This window comes from Chrysemys picta, chromosome 14, assembly GCF_011386835.1.
Source record: "Chrysemys picta bellii isolate R12L10 chromosome 14, ASM1138683v2, whole genome shotgun sequence".
NCBI classification, from domain to species: Eukaryota; Metazoa; Chordata; order Testudines; family Emydidae; genus Chrysemys; species Chrysemys picta.
The window spans coordinates 433,385-455,956 of NC_088804.1; the positions used below are offsets into that span (position 1 = coordinate 433,385).

Here is a 22,572-nt window from a genome sequence, read left to right on the forward strand (position 1 = left end):
GCCTATAGCTTGTTTCACCAGCATGCTTTCTGTGGGCAGGCAGAGGAGAAGGTTCCACTGGCAAGATTTGGATGTGCCACATACTTACGATTCTAATTTTGGCAAATAGGTTGTTTGAAACCATTTTTTCCTGTAGCAAGAGCAGAAGCGCCCTTGTTTTCCTTTGTTTCTTGGGTGATTGTGGGTCCTGCTGCTGTGTGGTTCCAGGTGGAGAGTACAGTGAAGATGACGTGAGCGAGTTGGTCAAGGAAGACGAGGACGAGGAGAAACCGTACAAAGAAAAAGGCAAAAAAAGTTCCAAAGGCACTGTGTGCAGGTAAATGCCAAATCCACCCCATCTTAATGGGATCATAACGGGTCTGTCAGTGGCTTCATTGCTAAGCCACTGGGGTCAGCTGCAATCACCCTCCCTCACTTCAGTCATGAAAATGCGGTGTAGTTTAAGCTTTTCTCTTTGGTTAGTATTAAAGGTTACCTGCAAAGACAGTACAAAAAGTGCCAAACTTATAAGGGAAGATTCTCCAAGAGCATTATCTCTGTTCTGCAGACAGATGTGGAGACAGAGGTTAGATGAGTTGCCCTAGGCCACACTGGAAGTCAGTGTCAGAGCCAGGAATAGAGCCCAGTTCCTGACTTCCAGGTCCAGGCTCTTTCCTCTAGAACAGCGGCTCTCAACCTTTCCAGACTACTGTACCCCTTTCAGGAGGCTGATTTATCTTCCGTACCCCAAGTTTCACCTTAAAAAGTACAGGTTTCAGAGTAGCAGCTGTGTTAGTCTGTATCCGCAAAAAACAGGAGTACTTGTGGCACCTTAGAGACTAACAAATTTATTAGAGCATAAGCTTTCGTGGGCTACAGCCCACTTCTTCGGATGCATCCAAGCTTGTGGCACCTTAGAGACTAACAAATTTATTAGAGCATAAGCTTTCGTGGGCTACAGCCCACTTCTTCGGATGCATCCGAAGAAGAGGGCTGTAGCCCACGAAAGCTTATGCTCTAATAAATTTGTTAGTCTCTAAGGTGCCACAAGTACTCCTGTTCTTCTTAAAAACTACTTGCTTACAAAATCAGATGTAAAAATACAAGTGTCACAGGATACTATTACTGAAAAATTGCTGACTTTCTAATTTTTGCCATATAATTATAAAAGAAATCAGTTGGAATATAAATATTTTACTTACATTTTAGCGTATAGTATAGAGAGCAGTGTAAATAAGTCATTGTGTGTGTGAAATTTTAGTTAGTACTGACTTCACTAGTGCTTTTTATGTAGCCTGCTGTAAAACTGGGCAAATCTCTAGATGAGTTGATGTACTCCCTGGAAGATCTCTGCATACTTCCAGGGGTACGCATACCTCGGGTTGAGAACCACTGCTCTAGAACACTTACTTCCTTACCCAAGTTCTCCATCCCCACCAGCCTTTGTAGCATGAGCTTTTGCCATATAATGGAGCATTTAAAGAGATTCTCTGAATCTTGCCCTTCAACTTTCTGACCAGTGTGGGGTTCCAGCTCAGTGTCTCCCCTTGAAGGTAAATGGAAGCCTCATGGTTAGAATCCAGCAGTCTTTACATACAGAATCGTTAAGTCACTTCACCCATGCTCATGTTTCTACTGGTGGGGCTTTGCCCTATCTCAGCATTTCTGTTGTCATCTGTTCCCAGGAAAAGGAAGAGAGGAGGCCTCTTGTTAGTGCTAGGGGAAAGAGAGGAATCGAAGGATCAACAAAGCGACAGTGAGGAGAAAGAGGAAGCCGACAGTCTAAGGCAGGTGAAAGGAGGCAGAGCGGCGGAGGAGGAGAAAAAGAAGAAAGAGGATGCTCTGTGGGCCAGTTTCCTCAGTGATGTGGGACAGAAATCTAAAGCACCGGCTGCTGCTCAGCTGACCAGTCCACAGACTAACAAGGTAATGGAGAAACCTGGCTGGGGCAGTTTTTATTGTATGGAGCCGGGGAAAGAATCCAGAGGGTTAAAATCTGCAGATGGTGATGAATATATCTCTACCTCGATATAACGCTGTCCTCGGGAGCCAAAAATTCTTACTGTGTTATAGGTGAAACCACGTTATATTGAACTTGCTTTGTCCACTGGAGTGTGCAGCGCCCCCCCCCCCCCCCCCGGAGCACTACTTTACCACATTATATTGGGGTGGAGGTGTAGTTCTAGTTAGTATTGAGTGTTGGCAAAACACTCAATGGGTTCGCCCTACCCCCAATGTGGCCTTGTAGGGCAAGGGTGTCAGAAATGGGGTTGAGCTCTTGGCACCAGTCGGAGTGCTGAAGCCAGCGTCTTTCATTCCAGCTGAAAAGAAGTGACACCGTAGAGTAAAGGGTGCTGACGTGTCCTGGCTGCTTTTGGTGCTAAGCAGCAGCTTTCTTTGCCTTTCTCTGAGCGTACAATTGGGCACAGGCATCCGTACAAGGTACAAGGCCTATCTCCTCACTGGCTTTGGCATGGACGCTTCATCTAGCCTGTTGCACTGGCTAAACCCTTCAGTATGGTGGTGGGATGGGAAGGTCTGGTCCAGGATGGGAAGGAGGGGAACTGGAGCCGCCAGCTGCCAATGGCTTGTCAGGTTCCTGTTAAATGTTGGGCAGGTTGACTCCCCCTACCATGGGCTGCATGCAGCTGCAAATGGCAAGTGTAATTTGCATGAGTACCTCTAGTGCAGCACTGTTCCTCTTTGATTCCATGTGCATTTCATAAAAGGACGATTAGGAGCAGGGGAAACATGAGGCGTAAAACATACCAATGTCCTTCATGACCCCCTGCAATCCAGGCTGTCCTGAAGATGCTGCAGGTTTGGATTGTCACTCTGGGATGAAAGGGAATCTCATCTCCATGCTGCCATTCTCCAGAGTGGTGCTTTTTAACATAAACTGCTTGGCTGTGGAGTCTCTGACCCAACTGTCCTTTTCTCCATGGCAGAAGTCCGACATTATAAAGCCCATTGATCTTGGGTCCTTTGGTCAGGATATACTTTGTTGTAAACATTTCAGCACAAGAACCTGAATGTGAAACTAACTAGAACTACTATTAACCTAATGAACTTGACTAATCCAAGTGGTTTGGCACTTACTGGTAGCTGGTCACATGGAGCTAGCGCCCCCTGGCTTTCAGCTGCTAAATTGCAATAAAAAAACCCTTAAAATACATTATTTTCCTAAAAAAACAACAAGGAGTCTGGTGGCACCTTAAAGACTAACAGATTTGTTTGGGCATAAGCTTTCGTGAGTAAAAACCTCACTTCTTCGGATGCATAGAGTGAAAGTTACAGATGCAGGCATTATATACTGACACATGGAGAGCAGGGAGTTACTTCGCAAGTGGAGAACCAGTGTTGACAGGGCCAATTCAATCAGGGTGGATGTAGTCCACTCCCAAAAATAGATGAGGAGGTGTCAATTCCAGGAGAGGAAAAGCTGCTTCTGTAATGAGCCAGCCACTCCCAGTCCCTATTCAAGCCCAGATTAATGGTGTTGAATTTGCAAATGAATTGTAGTTCTGCTGTTTCTCTTTGAAGTCTGTTTCTGAAGTTTTTTTGTTCAATGATAGTGACTTTTAAATCTGTAATAGAATGACCAGGGAGATTGAAGTGTTCACTTACTGGCTTATGTATGTTACCATTGTTTTTGTAGATACAGACTAACACGGCTACCCCCTGATACTTGACATTATTTTCCTAATGTCACTTTTCCATGTCCTTGAAGAACAGGAGTCAGGGCACAGTTTGCCCCCAGAATCTTAAGTAGAGGCAGTAGTGAGTGAAAGGAAGGAACCCAGATTGACTCTCAGATCCCAGTATGAGTGTACAGGGCTGGCAGCTAGAAAAAACATTTGTAAACTTGAGCATACATGCGCTGGAGTCATTGAGAGACACGAAATACAGATCCCCACAAGGCTATTTATAAAGACCCACCCTTCAGAATACAGCTGCATCTGAAGGCTCCAAAATGTCTTCAGTTGTATAATCCTTGGTTTTCATTTGCTCATAACTTTTAGGGAAAAAAATCTCCAGTTGGGTTGAAATCTTCATGCTTAGTCTCTTCCCAAAGGTGAAGTGGTGCCTGTTGAGCATTTAAGTCACTTACATTCAGGATTGTTTTAAAAATAAGATCGTGAAAAAATACACTATTCTGATCGCTGCTTTTTTGCAGGCTCATTGCTAAAAAATGGGTGGACTTTGAAAGTTCCGCATGCAGGTTAATTCTCAGTGTAGAGCCCGGGCTAGGTTTGGGAAATCTTGGTTTGGGATTTCTTAAAGTCATGTCTGTTTTTAAATGTATGGCACGTGTACAGTGGATAGAACACAAAACTATTACAGGCATGCTTGAAAAGTTTGCAGTTGTCATTTGTAAATTGCAGTTGTTTCTGACTGGGGGCACTGTCTGACCAGAAGCTGACCCAGTACCTGGTAGCTAAAAATCTGAAGACTTTTCCTTAAAACAAAGTATAATAATTAACTAAGGCAATTAAATGCAAAAACTAGTGTTAATATAAGGATGAGAAATCAGTCATTAGAAAATTCTCAAGAGCTCTACTGCAACAGTGACATAACCATTTTGTATAGATGTATTTTCTCTTTGTTTTCCCTGTTTAGAAGCAAACCTTAGTACATTGCTTTTAGTTGTTGAAAGGTTATGGGACAGGTGAGTGTAATTTGGTAGTAAAAAGCTTAATTTAGAATTTCCAGATGCTAACCTAATTTCTGAACTTTATAACTTTAGTTTTTGCATTCGGTCCCTTAAAGGGCAGCCCTTGGATTCCTCGGGCTTTTCTGCTGGGTGTGTAGAAGAGTTTGAGGTTCCAATCCTGGCCCTGCAATGAGGATTAGAATCCAAGTGGCGAATTTAAATCTGCCATCTGAGCCACTAATCTCCTTTGCCATTATTGTGGGTGACTTGCTTTGGATAGTGACCAGTGGACCCAGGATCTGAGCTGTAAATTCAGTGCCAACTGACTGATGGGGCGGTCCATAGGCCACTTGACATAATTAGGTGCTCTCACTGCAGGTTTCAGGTTCTTTGATTTGTCATTGCTGTGTTTCTCAGACTACAGAGGAGAAGAGTTCGAGCAAACTCCAGGAAGAAGCAAAAGAGCCAGAGAAGCCAAAAGACATGGCAAAAGTGACAATCACCAAAGTGTTTGATTTTGCAGGTGAAGAGGTCAGGTGAGTTTGCCTTTAGCTGGTATGTCCAAGTTATTGTATGTTGCCTTTGGAAAATGAGTGGCTAGAACATCTGTCTTTCTGCTAAAATGTTGGTGGTGCAGAGCAGCGCTAGATGCTCCTTTTGTTCTCAGTGTGCCGTTCTAGTTCTGTAACTGACCATGGACAACTCTTGTAATGCAAATTGTACTGCAGTTCACTGTGGCTCTGGGTGACCCATGAAGTCTTGTTAAAGACAAGACACAGGGGTAGTAGCACTTTGCTGCTAGCCAACCCCCTTATAAAACTGACAGACTTAGGGCTGGACTAATGGATTGTTTGACACTGGGTGTGCTTTGAGGAGCTGGTTGTCTTCAAAGCCTTCCATGAGCAAAGGCCTGACTATCTCTTGGACTGTGTCTCCCTTCACATCCCTGTGAGAGTGCTGGGATCAGCAAGTAGGCTGCAGTTGAGGGAGCTTAAGACAAAGCTCATAGAATCATAGAACTGGAAGGGGCCTCGAGAGATCTTCTAGTCCAATCACCTGCACTCATGGCAGCACTAAGTATTACCTAGACCATCCCTGACAAGTGATTGTCTAACCTGCACTTAAAAATCTCCAATAATGGAGATTCCACAACCTTCCTCATCAGTTTATTCCAGTGCTTAACTACCCTGATAATTAGGACATTTTTTCTAATGTCCATCCTAAACTGGCCTGGTGCTGCAATTTAAGCCCATTGCTCCTTGTCCTGTCCTCAGAGGTTAACAAGAACAGTTTTTCACCTTCCTCCTTGTATCAACCTTTTATGTACTTGAAAACTGTTATCTTGTCCCTCCTCAATCTTCTCATGTTTTCTAGACCTTTAATCATTTTTTCTTGCTCTTCTCTGGACTCTCTCAAGTTTGTCCACATCTTTCCTGAAATGTGGTGCCCAGAACTGGACACAATACTCCAGTTGAGACCTAATCAGCGCAGAGTAGAGCGAAAGAATTACTTCTCATGTCTTGCTTACAACACTCCTGCTAATACATCCCAGAAGGATGTTTGCTTTTTTTTTTTTTTTTAAACAGTGTGACACTGTTGACACATATTTAGCTTGTGATCCACTACAACCCCCAGATCCTTTTCCGCAGTACTCCTTCCTAGGCAGTCACTTCCCATTTTGTATGTGTGCAATTGATTGTTCCTTCCTAAGTGGAGTACTTTGCATTTCTCCTTATTGAATTTCATCCTATTTACTTCAGGCCATTTCTCCAGTTTGTCCAGATCATTTTGAATTTTAATCCTGTCCTCCAAAGCACTTGCAACCCCTTCCAGCTTGATATCATCCATAAACTTTATAAGTGTACTCTGTATGCCATTATCTAAATTATTAGTGGGATGATGATGATGGTAGCAGGGGCAGGTTTCTCAGTGGACAGTGATGGAACATCCTTCTGTGGAGCTTAGTCGTTGGCCATCTTCAGAGCACAAGGGTAAACTCACTACTTTGCTTAGACCTTCCCTCAATGAGGGATGCTGGCAAATGGCTTGCCAGCCCCTACCCCATGGAATTCAGCCACCTTGCAGGATGATGTGTCAGGAAGTGCAGGGCATTCGGTCATAGGGGGACAGCAGTGATGCCTCTTACTCCTTATTTTAAATGCCACAGTGAGAAGCATGTTAGCAGTGCCTGAAGTTAGTATTGAGGAGCATTGGCTGCGCTGGGTTGGTGAAGCTTGCATAATGCCTGGCTGCATTATGGCCTGGTAAAGATAATGATGTTGGCAACAGAATAGAATCGTCACTCTAGGTAATAAGGCAAAATGCTGATCCCTGACCCCATGAAAAATTAAAACGTATGGAATTGAATTCTCCACCAGGGGGAGCCAAATCCAAGGAATAACACCCCAATGTTATCCAAGAAGGGGGAGGGAAGCATGGATAATCTGCTCCCAGTGACATTGCTTTTAATTATGGGTGATTGAGTGATATGGAAAGACAGTGAGCCAGTCACAAAACTTAGACCTGTTTCTCAATGGAATTAGTACTGTTGAAATAATTGATACCTTGTATTTTCTGAAGGTAGCATCTTCTGTTAGAAAATCTCCAAGTGCTTTTCATATGATGAGGTAAGCTTCCCAATTGCGGTGCCTCAGTGTATAAAACGGAGATACTGTCTACCTTCTGGAGAATGGGCAGGGGACTTTCCCAAAAGCATCTGTTGCAGTCACAAAGAGAACCTAGGTGCCCTGACTCCCAGTCCTCTGCTCTAAGTGCTAGGTTCCATTGCTTCTCTCCAGGATTGTTTTAAGACTTGAACCTTTGCATATGTGCTTATTTCTTACCCACACGTATGAGAAATAGAAGTTCAGATGCAGTTGTGCTCTTAAATGAAAAGAGACTAATCAATGGCACTGCAGGTTGCCAGTTTAAAAACCCACACTGCTACTTGGATAAAGCAGCTTCTCAGCCAAATGAAGCATCGCAGAGCCGTGTTCGCACTCAGTTACCAAAGGAATCTTTCCTCCCTTCACATCACACAAACGTCTCGTATTCAGGATACAGTCTAATTAGAGGTATAAAAGGTTTGCTCAGCAAGAAACTATTACTGAATTTTTCTGAAATCTGCAGGATGTGGATCTGCAGTTGCTATTGCTGATTCAAGTCTCTTGTGCATATTGGTGAGTATGATAAGTGTATAGTTTAAAGGAGGACTTTGATTAATAGGCAAATGTACCTTGTAGGTTTTCTTAAGAACACCGGTATTCCATGGGTGGAAGAGTGCTTAAGCATTAATGCCTTTAAAGCAGGGATTGTCAAAGGAGCCCAGCAGAATTAGGTGAACTTATTCTCCTTTGACAATCCTAGCCAGGGCCGGCTCTAGGCACCAGCAAAACAAGCAGGTGCTTGGGGCAGCACATTTGCAGGGGGTGGCATTCTGGCCATCCTTTTTTTTTTTTTTTTTTTAAACTCACTTCCTCCCCTCTCGCAACGCTGCAGAAGCGGAGAACCCGTGGGACCCTGGGAGCTGTAGTTCCTTGCCTAGCTCCCTGCCTATAGAGCCAGCCCTGGAGCAGGGAAAGAACTACATTTCCCAGCAATCCCTTGGCAGCTATCAACAGGAAAGGGAGGGGGAGGGAGTGAGGTAGCTGAGCCATGCTGTAGCTTGCTGTGAATGGAGAGCTGGCTGCTAGAACGGGGTGGCACTGTGAGTGAGGGACAAGTGTGCCCAGCCCAAGGAGTAGAAGGCTTTGCCCCAGATATCCCCTTCAGAAGACTTCCCCAGCCTGGATTAGGGATACTGGTGTGACCTCACCTTGCAGCCCCCAAAGAAGGAATTGGGTGGACAAAAGGGACAGTGCCCCTCTCTATCTGAAGCCTAGCAAGGGAGGTACATGGATCCCACTAGACTTTAAAATGAAAAGTAAGGGAGGGGAGGTTCTGGACCTGGGCAGCTTTAGATACAGTACCAGGCACGTAGGAGGATTCCACTTCTGAGCCATGGAAGCAGAAATTGACTTTTCCTTTCCAGATATAGCTAATATTCAGAAAGGGAATCTAGCACCTGCCTTCCAGATTTTTGAACACCCTCAAAATTCAGGAGTGCTCAAGCTCAGTTTGGGCGGCTGTTACTTCATTTCTCCCAAATCAAATATACTGATCCACTGTAACTTGCTGTAGAAAAAGTAGGATAAAATTGAGCAAGCAATGCTTCCCAGTGATTTTTTAGGACTGGAATTGCTATTTTCAGCAGCCATTGCTTTTTAGTTTTATTTGTTTAAAAGGAAGACAGTGATATTGCATTGGCAAATTCCCTATAGAAACAAAGAGTGGAACAAAAAAATAATAAGGGCACCTCAACTTTTCCTCATTTATGGAGGACAGTCTTATAATATGCATCCAGACATCCTCCAATCACACAAGCTGAAAATTGTTCCACTTTACTGCAGTTCTGTAACCATATGGGAACCAATCCTGTCTGTGTTCTGTGCACATCCAAAATTCCTGCTGAATGACCCACCCTGGGAGCGAGTTACCAGTGACCCACGGCTGGGACAGCAGGAGGGTGCAGGTTGGGGCGGAGAGCCTAGGGCTGGGGCAGCAAGGAGCGGGGGGGGGGGGGGGGGGAGCCCAGGGCTGGGGTGTGGGGCAGCCAAAATGTTTTTTGCTTGGGGCGGCAAAAAACCTAGAGCCGGCCCAGATCCTAGCCTTAATTTTTCTCTCTTGTCCCTCAGGAAAGAGCCTCTTGCTGAACCGCAAGACAGCACTGTGAGGGAGACATGGGTGTTGTGAGCTTCTCCAGGCCTGAGATCTGTCCCTATATCTGTCTTGGGCATATGGAGGGGGCCCATTACCACAATAGCTAGGTCTTGCAAAATGGATGTAAGAATTCTCACTTCCCTCGCCCACCATGGTGATGATAATTTTGGGGAGGAGGGATTGGGGAGGAATTATTTTATTCCTGCCTGTCAAAAGGAGTGACATGTCCTGGGGGAATAAAATTTAGCAAGGGGCTCAAATATTGAGCTTAGGGCTTTAAACATCAATATCCACTCATTCCAGCTACAGCATTTTAATATTACATCCTGAATACCCTACATTAAGGTCAGGCATCTTTTTCCTGCAGGTGCTGCTTTTCTGGCAGCCTCCCATTTTTCAGCAGTGGGCTCATCTCTAAGGGGTCTGTTGGAGAAATGAGTTCAGTTACTAGTTAAACTGTGACTTCTTTCTAGAATAAATCAAATCTGGGGATTTGGTGTAACCTTGCAAACCACCAAGGTTAACTTGCTTTATATTGTTTAAAGCAAGCCCTGTATCAACAAGTCCCCAAAGCTCGGGGTGGCTCGAGATAGACCAGCAGGACAATGCCATCCATAGCTTGTGGCGACGTTCCAGTGGGATGCAGCTGATTCTTAGCTCCTTGGAACATCTTTCTAGTCTCCTTTCCCTGTTTTTATGAATAACCATGCCTGAAGCTCCAGTCATTCTGACATCAGAGTAATTGACACCCCAACCCCCCAGCTACTTGCATCTCAAAATATCCCATACTGCAGGCAGCCAGTAAAGATTCCATGGATCATGACTTGAGAACCACCCCGATGAACACCCATCTGAACAGTGCTAGGTTGGGGAAGTGGGGGCATTCTTTTCTTTAAAGGAACATGATGCTGTTTGTGCACAATGGTAGCTTATAGAAAGGGCCTGAAAACCAATTGCTGAATTTTTCTCCTGGGGAGATAACTGGCAAGTGTCTGTTATGCTGCTTTCTAAGTGGGCTGAGGCTGCATTTCGGGAATGGTTCCTTTTTTGAAAACTATAGAATTTAGATCAATATTTAAGCCTGGATAGCTTTGAGGTACAGATCTCAATGCTCTTTTCTTGAAACTCTTACTGCCTAGGAAACCATTTATTTTTATTCTTACACAGATACAGAGAAAACACATCTAATCTGCAACACAAGGTGTTTAATACATAACCACCCCAAGCTTCCTAGGGGATGGGGTGGGGAAGGCACCTCTATGTCCAGCCCATTGTGTCTTGTAGGATTTTCCATGATTCCAGGCCCAGGAGAAACTACCCTTTCCTATATTAGATTAATTAATCTAATTAGACTAAGTCTGCTGTTGGATCACACTTGCTAGTTTAGAGAAGCTTCTTAGTAGGTTCAGAATATTAAAAATGCCAAATAAAGGACCAAGTTTATGGCCTACTCTGTTTTCTAAATTAATAGTTTACCTATTACTATTCAGAGCTGACGCATCTCAGTCTTGGAATTATTCATGATCGTTCTTCGATGGCTGATTTCCATTTCTCCTTGGCACCTATTCCCCTGTTCTGACACTGTCTCTGCCGTTCATTGTCAGCTTTTCATGTCCCTTTTGTGTGCAATAGGCACGGAGCAGCGGGCGATTGCCATCCAGAGAGCTGTAAATCGTGGACAGTGGGAGCAATTTGCAAAGCCCGTTTACTTCTCAATGAAAGTTTAGCGTCGTCTCGCAGCGCCCAGGTGGAGAGAAGCCCTTTTGAAGCACTCTGCTTTATGAACTTGCCTCATGATGCAAGGCGTGCAGCTGCATTAATAAGCAGCAGTTCTCTGTTGCCATTCTAATTACAGATAAAAGCCCCTATCAGGAGGCTTGTGTTCTGTTTGGCTGCCGCAACTTCTGCGGCTCTTGGCCTTTCTGTCAATTACTGCTGGGCACTGGGTACAGAAACCAATCTCCAGCTGGAAGGGAGCTGGTGCTCATCCAGAATCGCAGTAAAACTCACCTAGTTTGAATGGAGCTGGCCATGAATCCACGCGATCACTGCAATGTGTCACGGGCCAGGTTAGAATCCAGGCGGCTGGGAGGAGGCCAGAGAGAAGCCAGTTCTGATGACGATCAGAAACAGGGAGCTAATCTGAGAGCTCATTTCAGAGGACATTAATTACAGAGAGGAAGCATTGTCCAGTGGGCAGGGCACTTCCCTACCTTACAAGGACGGGAGGGTAACTGTATTGAGAGACTGTGAGGTGCTCACAGACTATGGTGATAGGCGCCGTATAAGTACCATCAGTAGAGGTGATATCCATGCAACTAGAGACGCGATCTGGATTGACTGGCCTGGGCTTTGGAAACCAGCTCTCTAGACCCTTGGCTCTATCCCTTTGAGTTTCAGCCACCCAGCCTCCTTAACTTCTCCAGGCTCCCCACCACCGCCACCGCTCCTCGTCCTGTCCGCAGTCACGCATTTGCTTTAAATAGTGCTTGTGTGTGGGCTATTGAAACAACTGGCCCCCTTAGGTCCCCCATGGACAACCACATCCAGCTGCCCATGAACGCGCACCCACACGAGACAAGCCACATCAAAAAAACAAATGAGTATCCTGCAGGTCCCCAGTCATTGCAGTGGGCAGCTACCACACTTCATTCTGTGCACCAGGTGGCTCCATGCAAGGTTATAAACAGCAGCATTCATTGTACCCTCAGCAAGGAGTGGTGCCTGCTGGATCCAGAGGAATCCCAGAACAGGTGGGACAAAGTGAAGAGTGTCCGGGTCTCTTGTTTGAAACACAAGGGCTAGATGTAAGCAATGTGCTCCCTGCAGTTGGTTCCTCTTCTTAACTTCGCGGAGGGACTTGCTGTTGTCTTTGTGGAAGCGTTTCTAATGCAATTAGAATCCATTTGTATTGCCCCTTGAGTAGTTCTCTTCCCACCCTTACCCTGAGGGACTCTCATCCTCCCTGGCAGATGGCTCCATCAGAGAAGCTCTTTGGAAAAATTTCCCTAAGACTGACTTTGTCCCAAGTCTTCTCCCAAGTTTGGAATCAAAGCCACTTTCATCTGGACACACAGTGAGGAGGTGCATTTATTTTTTCCCCAAAGTTCAGATCTAATCCACTCCTGGCAGGGATGCCTGTGTAGGGAGCTTGCCCAATGTGTGCCTTTACTTTCTGACTGCTCAGCTGCAGCCGCAGGGATGCTGGAAGCTTCGCTGGCACTGCTGTGCCAGGAATGCAAGACCATAGAGCCCTGGACATGAGGCCCATTGCAGCTGGAGTTTTACCGCAGCCCTTGGCTGGGTGGAAATGGGGATAGTGGTTTCTTATCTGAGAAAATATTTGAAGAATCACTTAGTTGACAACAGAAGATGGCTCAGAGTGTAGCAGAACTGACTCAAGATCATCAGTTGAGGGGGGGGCTCTACAACCTTCCTTAAATGTGTTCCTGAGCTGCACATTTGCTGATTAATTCAGGATGTTTCTGAAAGTGCTTTGCTCTGGCTACTGGGCTGCTCATTAAAGCTTACCGCTGTTTTTAAGCCCTCTGCTAGAATGTCCACTGTACTGTCTAGGGCAGGGTTTCTCAGCCTGTGGGTCGGGACCCAAAATTGGGTCTCTGGAATGTTTCAAAGGGTTGTGTGCAGTTCACACAGGGCTGGTTGGGCTCGCCTCCCTGCTCCAGGCACTGCAACCTCTGGGTTCCCAGCGCCACTCAGGTTTGGCCCAGCTGTCATGATGATGGCAGTCCGGGTAGGCCAAAGTTGAGTGAGTAGCCCTGCAACTCCATGAGCCAGGTCACAACTCCATTCACACAAATTTGGTCCAGTCAGGGGGGTGGGGACAAACATTAGCGCTGCAACCCCTGAGGTTGCAACGCCCAGAGTGGAGAGCCAAGTCCACAGCATAGGAGCTGCCACCGTGGGGTGAGTGCCGGGCAGGATCCAGTCTCCCCTGGAGGCAGGATCTGACCAAAACCACTCCAAGGCCTCCACCCCCAGACTATTTACTGGGTTGGGCCAGTACATAAACATTTACAACTGGGTCCTGAGCCCACAAAGGTTGAGAACCAATGGTCTAGGGCAGTGGACAAGCTGACCCTACTGGCTCTTTCACCAAAAGAGCTGTCCTGTTAATTAAATAGCTGCGAAAAACACCTGCTGGTGCAGATTCTTTGCCTCCAGTGTCAGGAAAACCAGTCATATGGAGTCTGCTTTTTTACACTGTCCCTTTAAGTTGGGTTTATTAAAATATCACATTTGGATGTATAGTAGAAGCACGGGTAACAGAAGGCTCCCTGGTGTGTTTAAAGCCCTTTCGGACAGGAGGTTTTGCAAATGCAAAAGGAAAAAATGCTTAGTTTCTACAGAACTTTCCATCTAACTATGTCTAAGCACTTTCTAAAGGAGCGTAATTCCTGTTTTTATAGATGTGGAAACTGAGGCAGAGAGCGGTTAAGTGACATGGTTCAAGGTTACCCAGCAAGCCAGTGTCAGCACCAAGACCTCACTGTCCCCCGGACCATATGTAACATGGCTTGATGCAGTCAGTTCTTTGCATCAAGGAGGAGTGCTGGCTCTCTGTGCAGAGCTGGGGTTGCACCTCTCAGTGGGGCCAGTGGTATGTTTATTGAAGGTAGGAATTCAGGGAGGAAGAAGGGTCAGATGGAGGCATTTATCTCTTAAAGGTGAAATACAAAGCTTTTTAAAAACTGCCTAGGAGTTCTGATCAGTGACCAAATAGATCTGTGAATTTAACTTTAAAATAATTGCTGAGTTTGGGATTGTCACCTGTGGCAGGTGAAATATCAAACCCTGAACTTAGGACTTGGTAAGTAAAAGAGGCTGATTTCCAATCAGTACTGTTTATAAATGTCTTTGTAACTTTCAGTCGTACACATGAATTTAGTCACTGATTGGGTAGCTCATGGCTTAACAGCTTTTCAATCCACCTTAAGGAAATAGAGCAGGGATCATTCTGGGGCAGTTACTCTTGGATTGGGGTCCTAGAGATGGGCGAGGGTTCTTTTGGAGGGTGAAGGAGGTCAGGTTTGGCCATGACTTGTGGTAGGGAAAGCAAAGCCTGGGGAATAGTGGGGCTGAGGATCTGAACAGTTAAGGGTTTGCCTGATCTGATAAAACCACACATCGAGCCTGATGCTGCAGACCCCTTATGTGCAGGCTTGAGATTGAGGCTGGGAATTGTGTCTGCAGAACTGCAGCATTAAGCCCAATGTATTTGACCCTTACCGAGATGGGGAACTGCAGAACAGTGGATCTGGCCTGTGAGAGCTCTTAGCATGCTGCCAAGAGCTGCCCCCTAGAAAGTACCTTCCCTGCTCCCTGGGGGGTTCTTTAGTTACCACCATGCAGTATTTCACATCCCTGCTCAGCTCTGCCTTCCCTCCCGGTAACTGCAGTTTCACTCCTGCTCTTTCCACCGCAGCCAGGACCCCTGGCGTAGGGTGATATCCCTTCTGCCTCCCAGGCTAGGTGGCTGAGTGAAGAATGAGCCCAAGGGTGTGTCTGCTCCCTCTGCCACAGTCCATAGGATGGAATTCTGCCTCTCGGTTCCGTTGGGCTATCCCTACACTTACGGCAGCATGTAGAGTACAGAACTGTATGTGTAGCTACACGCTGTGTCTGGTAGCGGGGAAAGGCTCCGGAAGCTACCTGCTGCTAGAGCCTTTCACTGTGGCAAGGAAAGGCACTGGCAGCGTGGAATCTTCCCTCCTGGCTGCTGGGACCCTTTCTCACCGCCTTCCCCCGCCAGAGCCTTTCCTCGCCGCAGTGAAAGGTTCTGGTAGTGGGGAGCTACACTGCTAAAGATAGCTGTGTAGGCATGAGAGGTGCTGCTTGGCCTGCAGAGAGTGCTGCAAGGTATATAGCTGGGTGTGTGGAGCACTTGACTCGCCTAAGTCATGTCTCATCATCTACACTTCTGTTTATACCCAATCTAGCTGGCCCTCTAAGCACCACCTCAAGTGTAGACGTAGCCTTAGTCTGTCAGTGCAGCATGCTGAGCCCCTATCTCCTACCAGCAAGTATAGGGAAGAGTTGGGAAATGCCAAGCATGAGCTATAAAATAAAACTTCTTTTTTTTAAAGCAGGGATTTACTGCAGTGACTTTCAGGATTTAGAGTGTTTTCCCCATCCCGTGTTTAAACCACTTGTAATTGTCCAGCCACCCTCCTGTCCTCTGACTCTATGGTCACTCACAGTGTAGCTCGGCCGGATGCATCACCTAAACCTGTCAGGATAGGCTTAGGATAGAGCAGATGATTAACCCTCTTCTTGCATTACCAGTCAGGCTTCTGACGCTCCTCTGGATATCCAGGCCATTAGTAGCGAGAAGTTGAGAGAGCCTTCAGAATTCTTGCTGGAGATGTTGGTGAGAGTCTTGGATTCAGTGTGTCATTCCCAAGGTATTGTGCAGGGATGAATAGAAGAGGACAGTGTCCTTTGGTGCCATTCAGAAGTGGGGATCAGTCTTTGATGTCTTTCCTTCAGTTGCTGATGCTATAGATGAGGCGCACAAGGCTGATGTGTATTGCTGATCTTCATGCAGATTGTTTTTTTTCTGAAAAGCTTTTGCAGCATATGATAGAGGATATGATAGCGGTATATAAAATCATGAGTGATGTGGAGAAAGTAGATGAGGAAAAGTTATTTACTTATTCCCATAATACAAGAACTAGGGGCCACCAAATGAAATTAATGGGCAGCAGGTTTAAAACAAATAAAAGGAAGTTCTTCACACAGCGCACAGTCAACTTGTGGAACTCCTTGCCTGAGGAGGTTGTGAACGCTAGGACTATAACAGTGTTTAAAAGAGAACTGGATAAATTCATGGAGGTTAAGTCCATTAATGGCTATTAGCCAGGATGGGTAAGGAATGGTGTCCCTAGCCTCTGTTTGTCAGAGGGTGGAGATGGATGGCAGGAGAGAGATCACTTGATCATTACCTGTTAAGTTCACTCTCTCTGGGGACCTGGCATTGGCCACTGTCGGCAGACAGGATACTGGGCTAGATGGACCTCTGTTCTGACCCAGTACAGCCAGTCTTATGTTATCAGTGAATGATGGGGCAAGTAAGTGCTAGCAGAATTGTTCTTTGTGTCCAAAAGTCTCCGATTCCTGTCGCTTTATACAGAAAGGGTTGTAGGACCCGGGGCTTTACAAGGGCTTCCTGCAAAAGTGGACCGTTTAATTATTAAACCTACTTCATGGGACTGATCTGAGCAATTTAGTAGCAGCCCAGTGCATAGCCAGGCAAGGGATCACCCTCTGAAAACCAAACCCCATGGCTTCCTTCTGGACTGGCAGGAGTTTGGAATGCCCTGCATTGTCCTCTAGTTATTCCCTCAAAGTGGATGGCAAGAGATGTATGGAGACAGCTACATCCAGCTCTGATATATGGAGGTCTGCTGTTTACTGGAAATAAGGGTAATTAACCATTGAAACAATTGGAACAATTTACCAAGGGCCATGGTGGATTCTCCATCATTGACCATTTTTCAGTCAGGACTGGATGTTTTGCTAAAAGATCTGCTCTAGGAATTATTGTGGAGGAAGTTCTATGGCCTGTGCTATACTGGAGGTCAGACTAGATGATTACAATGATCCATGTGAAAACCTTGAAATAAGGCTGTGGGGGGGGGGGGGCAGTGGGAAGTAGGGGAGGGAGACACCCATCTAGATATCTGGATGGGAGAAGATTGGTCTGTCTTGTGTCCGTTTTAATTCCAGATCCCCTAACCTGGTGAAGGGGATCAGGAAGAGCCTATTCTAGTTGCTTCCTTGTTATTTGTGTTTCCTAGGGTTTGCCTCTACATTCCTCACAGCGCCTTAAGGATCTCCCCACTTGGAATGCCCTGATCCTCAGTCTTTTTGGGATCCTCAGCTCCCATCCTTCCTGCAGAGTGAAGCTAGATAGAGCAGGCTCCAAAGGAAATACTATCAGAGCTGTTCAATGACTGTCACCTATCCCCATTGCTCCCCATAGCATCCCCAAAGCTGGGAGCGCTTTTTCTATAGCACTTCTAGACATTTGGCCTAGATTACTAAGAGACCAGAAGTCTTTTTGGACCCACGATTTCTAAAAGAGAATAAAGCCATCCTGGGAATGAAGCCAACCCCAAGTAGGTTCCAGGGATGATTGCCTTCGGTATTGGTTTTGCTCTTTAAAATGAAAAAATGACTAGCAGCTTTGCTGCAGCTGATGCCTAACCCGCTGATCTTGGCATTATGACGTGTCAGCAGCACAGTTCTGTGCTGTGTCCGTCCTTGCAATGTTATTGCTCTTAGAGGTCAGAGGATACCTCAGACTTGTGCAGTTTATATTGTTTTTCTCCCATTTCAAAAGCAGCTATTGATTTTGGAACCCAGTAAGTAAAAGTATGATACCTCTGAGGAGATGCATAAAGCTTCTGAAAGGGTCTCCTGGCAAGTTTCAATAACCTTTCTGAAACTTCAGAGAATATAGACAAATGAGATTTTAGCTAATAGTGATTGATAACTATTGACCAAAGCTGAAGTCATTAAATGCAGGCATCAGTTATGCTCTTATACATTATGCATGGGGTTCACTGGCACTTCTTCTCCGAGTAGATGCAGCCGTATATTCCACTTAGGTGTTTGTGCACTGGAGCTAGAGAATTTTGCCTAGCAATACCCATAGGAGGCAGCGTTCACACCTAGCGACCATAACCCTTCACCTGGCTATATGAGGTGGTGCCGCCTTGACTCCCCTCAATTCTTTCTTACTTTTCCTAGTAACCCTTCATAATATCACCCAGAATTCATACATTTGTGCAAACAGTTTGCCAGATCACCAAAGCCAATAACTAACCAGTGTAAGGAAAATGAAAGATCTCATCTGTGTGTGTGACCCTCAAGGAAGGAATCTCAAAGCATCTTCAGAATTGTCAGCTGGATCTTTCCAATCTGTGTTGGCTATTTTGAGGACTTCCATCACCATGACCATGCACAGTGAACTTGATGATGGACTCTACTCCTCATCTCTCCCTTCTCAGTTTCTTTCTGGTGGGGTATTTTTATTTGCTGCTGGTGCCTTGTCTTCAGTTGGCACTGGAATATTATGGGGGGAAAGTTTTTGAAAAGCATCTTCAATGTAGTAGAGAAGGAAACTCCTCCGATGGCTACGGAGGTATTTATACCAAATTTAGGACCACAGTAACACACCAGCTAAAGCACAAGATGAATAGTCAGGAAATCTGAGTTCTTTTCCCTGTCTGCTGCGGATTTTTTGTGTCACTTGGCTAAGTCTGATCCAGACTGAATCAGATCAGGATCCATCTGGCCAAGGATCTTATCCCTACAACAGTGGCCAGTACCACATGTTTGAGAGGAAAGTGTAAGAACCTTGCAGCAAGCAGTGATGGCATAACTTCAGCTCTTCTGTGCGTCCGTTTCCCCATCTGGAAAAGGAAGACAACACTACTTGCCTCCTGGGGGGGTTGAACAGCATAATGCTGGCAAAGTGCATGCAAAATACTCTTCTTGTGCATTAGATCTTAGAAGAGGACAGTAGTTTCCAAGATTTAGTTGATCTGTTGTGGTTTGTGCCTCAAACTCAGAAAAGGGAAGGGTTGGACAACATAGTTGGGCTGCAGGTGGAAGAAGGGTTTTGTTTTTTTAATAGATGTTTTCCTTGGTAGTATCAGTTGATAGTGTGACCACTTGGACTCAGCTTGGCTGTAAAGAAACATGCCTAGTGTCGAGGGATCTCAAAGCCTAAGGAATTGAGTGAGCTGTCCATGTTTCAAAGCTGCTCTTTTGCTATCAGGTTATACACAGGGACCAAGAGCCTCTTTTATGGTTTTATTCCAAAGGCCTCCGAGCCAAACTTGCTGTAACTTTTTTGCTGTGTTCCCCTTGTCTCCAAACCACCTCCTTGTTCCTGACAGCTATGGCCTTAGACAAGTACTTTTGATGTCTGAATAGATGCTGACAGAGCCAGCTTTGCAGCCCGCGGATTTGGGTTTCCACCCAGGACAAAGAACAGCTTATGACATTTTAGTAACTGCCAGACTTTGAACCCCGGAGGACCTTTGTGTTTCCCACAAGAGATTGGGGGAAGGGAAGTTGGACTTGTCACTGTTATGTCATTAACAACTTACAAACAAATCCAGGCCTAGTCTGTTCTCCTTTGGGTGATATTTTTCTCTCTGGTTATAGTATGTAGCATCTGTTACCATAGCATTCACCATCTTTGTCCAGACATTGGTAGTTTTAAGGTGCAGTTTTAGCATGTGGTCTTTTGGATCCAGGAGACCCCTTCCTCAGGTGAGGGACGTTTCCCATAATGAAAGTAAATCTGCTGTACAAGAAGAATCAGAGAGACTAGCAGAATATTGATCAATCTGTGACTTTGATTGTACCTCCTTGCAAATCCAGGTAACAAGATGAGAGCACCATATTGCATTGACTTACAAAGAAAATCTACAAGAGCTAACTGCAACCATCCCCCTAGCTTGGCTAAGGAACCAACTAACAGGAGTGGCGAGTTGTATGGGCCCATGGTGCCCAGGCTCCATGAATATTCAGGGCCTAGGGGCCCAGCTCTACCAATGTTCGGGGCTGTGTCTCTCCCCCGGCCCCATCTGCCACTCCCACATGCCTCCCAGCCCCTCCTGCTGCCTCTGGGTGATTTAAAAGGGCCTGGAGGCCCCTGCCACTGCCGCGCCACTGGCAGCACAGCAGGATTGCCCACACTAGAGCGTGTCCGCAGCAATGTTGTGATGTGGCCAGTGTAGTCATGCTTTATCGCCAGGAGAGAGCGATACCCCGAATGAGGGGTGGTAGCTTTTTTTGCACACCCCTGAACAACTAAAGTTTTAGCGCTGAAAGTGGCAGTGTAGACACAGCCTAAGGCGGTTTCCCGCCTGCCCGCTGTGCACCGTTCCAGGAAGCAGCCGGCACATCCCTATGGCCCCGGGGGGGAGGGGGGGGGGCGGCGGCGGCGGAGTGTGGCATGTCTCCATGCCCTGCCCTCGAGCCACTGCCAGAGGTGTGTGCAGGTTGCTTTTGGAGGTAAGCGCCAACCCCCAACCCCCTGCCCCATCCCAGAGCCCGCACCCCACACCCAAACTCCCTCCCAGAGCCTGCACCCCCTCCTGCATCCCAACCCTCTGCCCCAGCCCAGAGCCTGCACCCAGCACCCAAATTCCCTTCCAGAGCCTGAACCCCTTCCCACGCCCAAACTCTTCCTCCCAGAGCCTTAGGCAGGGGGTCGGGGGCGGGACTTGGACCCGTTCTGGGCACCACCAAAAATTATCCAAACCTGCCGCCTCTGGCTGGGGCATTTGTCAAGGCTGAATCCCCACTCTGGCACTTTGAGTGGAGAAGGTGGGGGCCTGCAAGGATTAAAAAAAATAATACTGGCCACTCCAGGCTTGTATTAAACTCCCAAGGTTACAGCTTTTCTCTGACCTTGGCTTGGTAAACGCTGCCACCACCCAAATGCAAAAAAAACCCTTGAATCCAGGAAGGAGCACTTGCGAATTTCTCCCTGTGGGGTACCCTCAAGCCCTTTCACCCCCCTCTGGGGAAGAGCTGAGAAAGAAAACAAAGGAAATTAGCTGTTGCCACCAGCTAATTAAGTAACCTATGCACAAACCTCTTAGGGACACAAAAATCCAATCCTGTTCTTAAAAAAGGTACAATTTATTAAAAACAAAAAGAAAGGAAATACATTTGGAGCTTAGGCTTTTTGCTAGATCTTAAAAGAAACAATTACAAAAATTAAACATCAAGATAGCTCTCTTGAGGTTCAGCTTGAAGGTTACAAGCAAATCAAAAGCATCTGGGGTTAGCACAGAGTAATCCATTAGCCATAGGAAATAAACAGAGATAACCCTAATCGCATCTTTCTAAACATTTCTGATCTACTTACGTATTTGGGTTTTCAGATAAGTAGGGTTGAGGTATGATTTGATGTTTTTTTATACCTGGTTTTAAAGCTGCTTACAGCATTGCTGCTCTGTGTCTCCGCTCTTTCCCTGAGAATGACAACACACAGACAAAGAAGTTTTTTTCCCATTTTAAAAAGTTCTAGTGCTCATAAACCTTTGAGAAAACAGTCACCTCGAGGTCTGCTTTTCAGAATTGTGTTAACTACTTTATGCTAAACAATCTGTTCCATCTTGTATTTGGCTGTGACCATGAGTATGTTTCCAAACATGGAGAAGAGCTCTGTGTAAGCTCGAAAGCTTCTCTCTCATTTACAGAAGTTGATTTAATAAAAGATTGTACCTCATCCACCTGATCTCTTGACCTTGTTAAGTGTCTTCCATCTCTAATCCTGTGGATAATTCAATAATAGGAACTCTGCTTTTAATGGGAGTCAGACCTCTCCTAAGGAAGAGGCACATTCAGGCAAAATTAGGTTTATGTTGAACATTAGGAAAAACTTCCTAACTGTCAGGGTGGTTAAGCACTGGAATAAATTGCCTGGGGAGGTTGTTGAATCTCCATCATTGGAGATTTTCAAGAGCAGGGTAGACAAACACCTGTCAGGGATGGTCTAGATTGGGGGTAGTCAATTATTTTTTGTCAAGGTCTACATTTCTTGGTCAAGGTATAGTCAAGATCCAGACGCCAGAGAAAATAATGAGGAAAAAAAACAAAAACAAATAATGATAACAAAAAGTACATAAAAAGATTTTGCATTCCGTTCAAATGCATCTGGTGGTCCGGATTTGGCCTGCAGTCCGCCTATTGACTATCCCTGGTCTAGATAATACTTAGTCTGCCATGAATGCAAGGGAGTGGATTAGATCTCTCGTGGTTCCTTCCAGTCCTACGATTCTATGAAAATAATGTAGTCCTTAAATTTCATCTGCCTCAACAGCTAGATCTTGTCTGTTTAGAAGAAAATGGGATTCTGAAAAGCAACCCTCAAGGTGACAGTTGTCCTAAAGGTTTATGAGTTAGAATTTGGTTTGGGAATTATTTACTCCTAAGCAAATCAGTGCCACTTGTTTTCCTATAGAGTGGTTGGTACAAAAGACCGACAGGCTGGATCGCTGCAGACTAATCTCTGCACGTAAGCACAAGGCTGCTCTGTGTCAGACAGGTAGGGGAGCAGTGCCGACTTACATGGAGACTGAGAACGCAGGCCAGATTTTCTAAAAAGCACCCAGCTGCCCCCAGTCTGA

The 22,572-nt window shown here is 45.8% G+C and overlaps 1 protein-coding gene across 3 annotated transcripts in view; it reads left to right on the forward strand.

Annotated features, from left to right (window-relative positions):
- CFDP1 (craniofacial development protein 1) overlaps nucleotides 1-22,572 on the forward strand; it is a 125,530-nt gene that overhangs the window by 2,787 nt on the left and 100,171 nt on the right. For all 3 annotated transcript variants that reach the window (XR_010592638.1, XM_042856468.2, XM_005313068.4), the window contains exons 2-4: nucleotides 208-316; nucleotides 1,665-1,905; nucleotides 5,051-5,169. Coding sequence is in view for 2 of the 3 variants with exons in the window: in XM_042856468.2 (XP_042712402.1) it covers nucleotides 208-316; nucleotides 1,665-1,905; nucleotides 5,051-5,169 (469 nt within the window). In the remaining variant the exon portion in view is untranslated. The remainder of the gene's footprint in view (nucleotides 1-207; nucleotides 317-1,664; nucleotides 1,906-5,050; nucleotides 5,170-22,572) is intronic.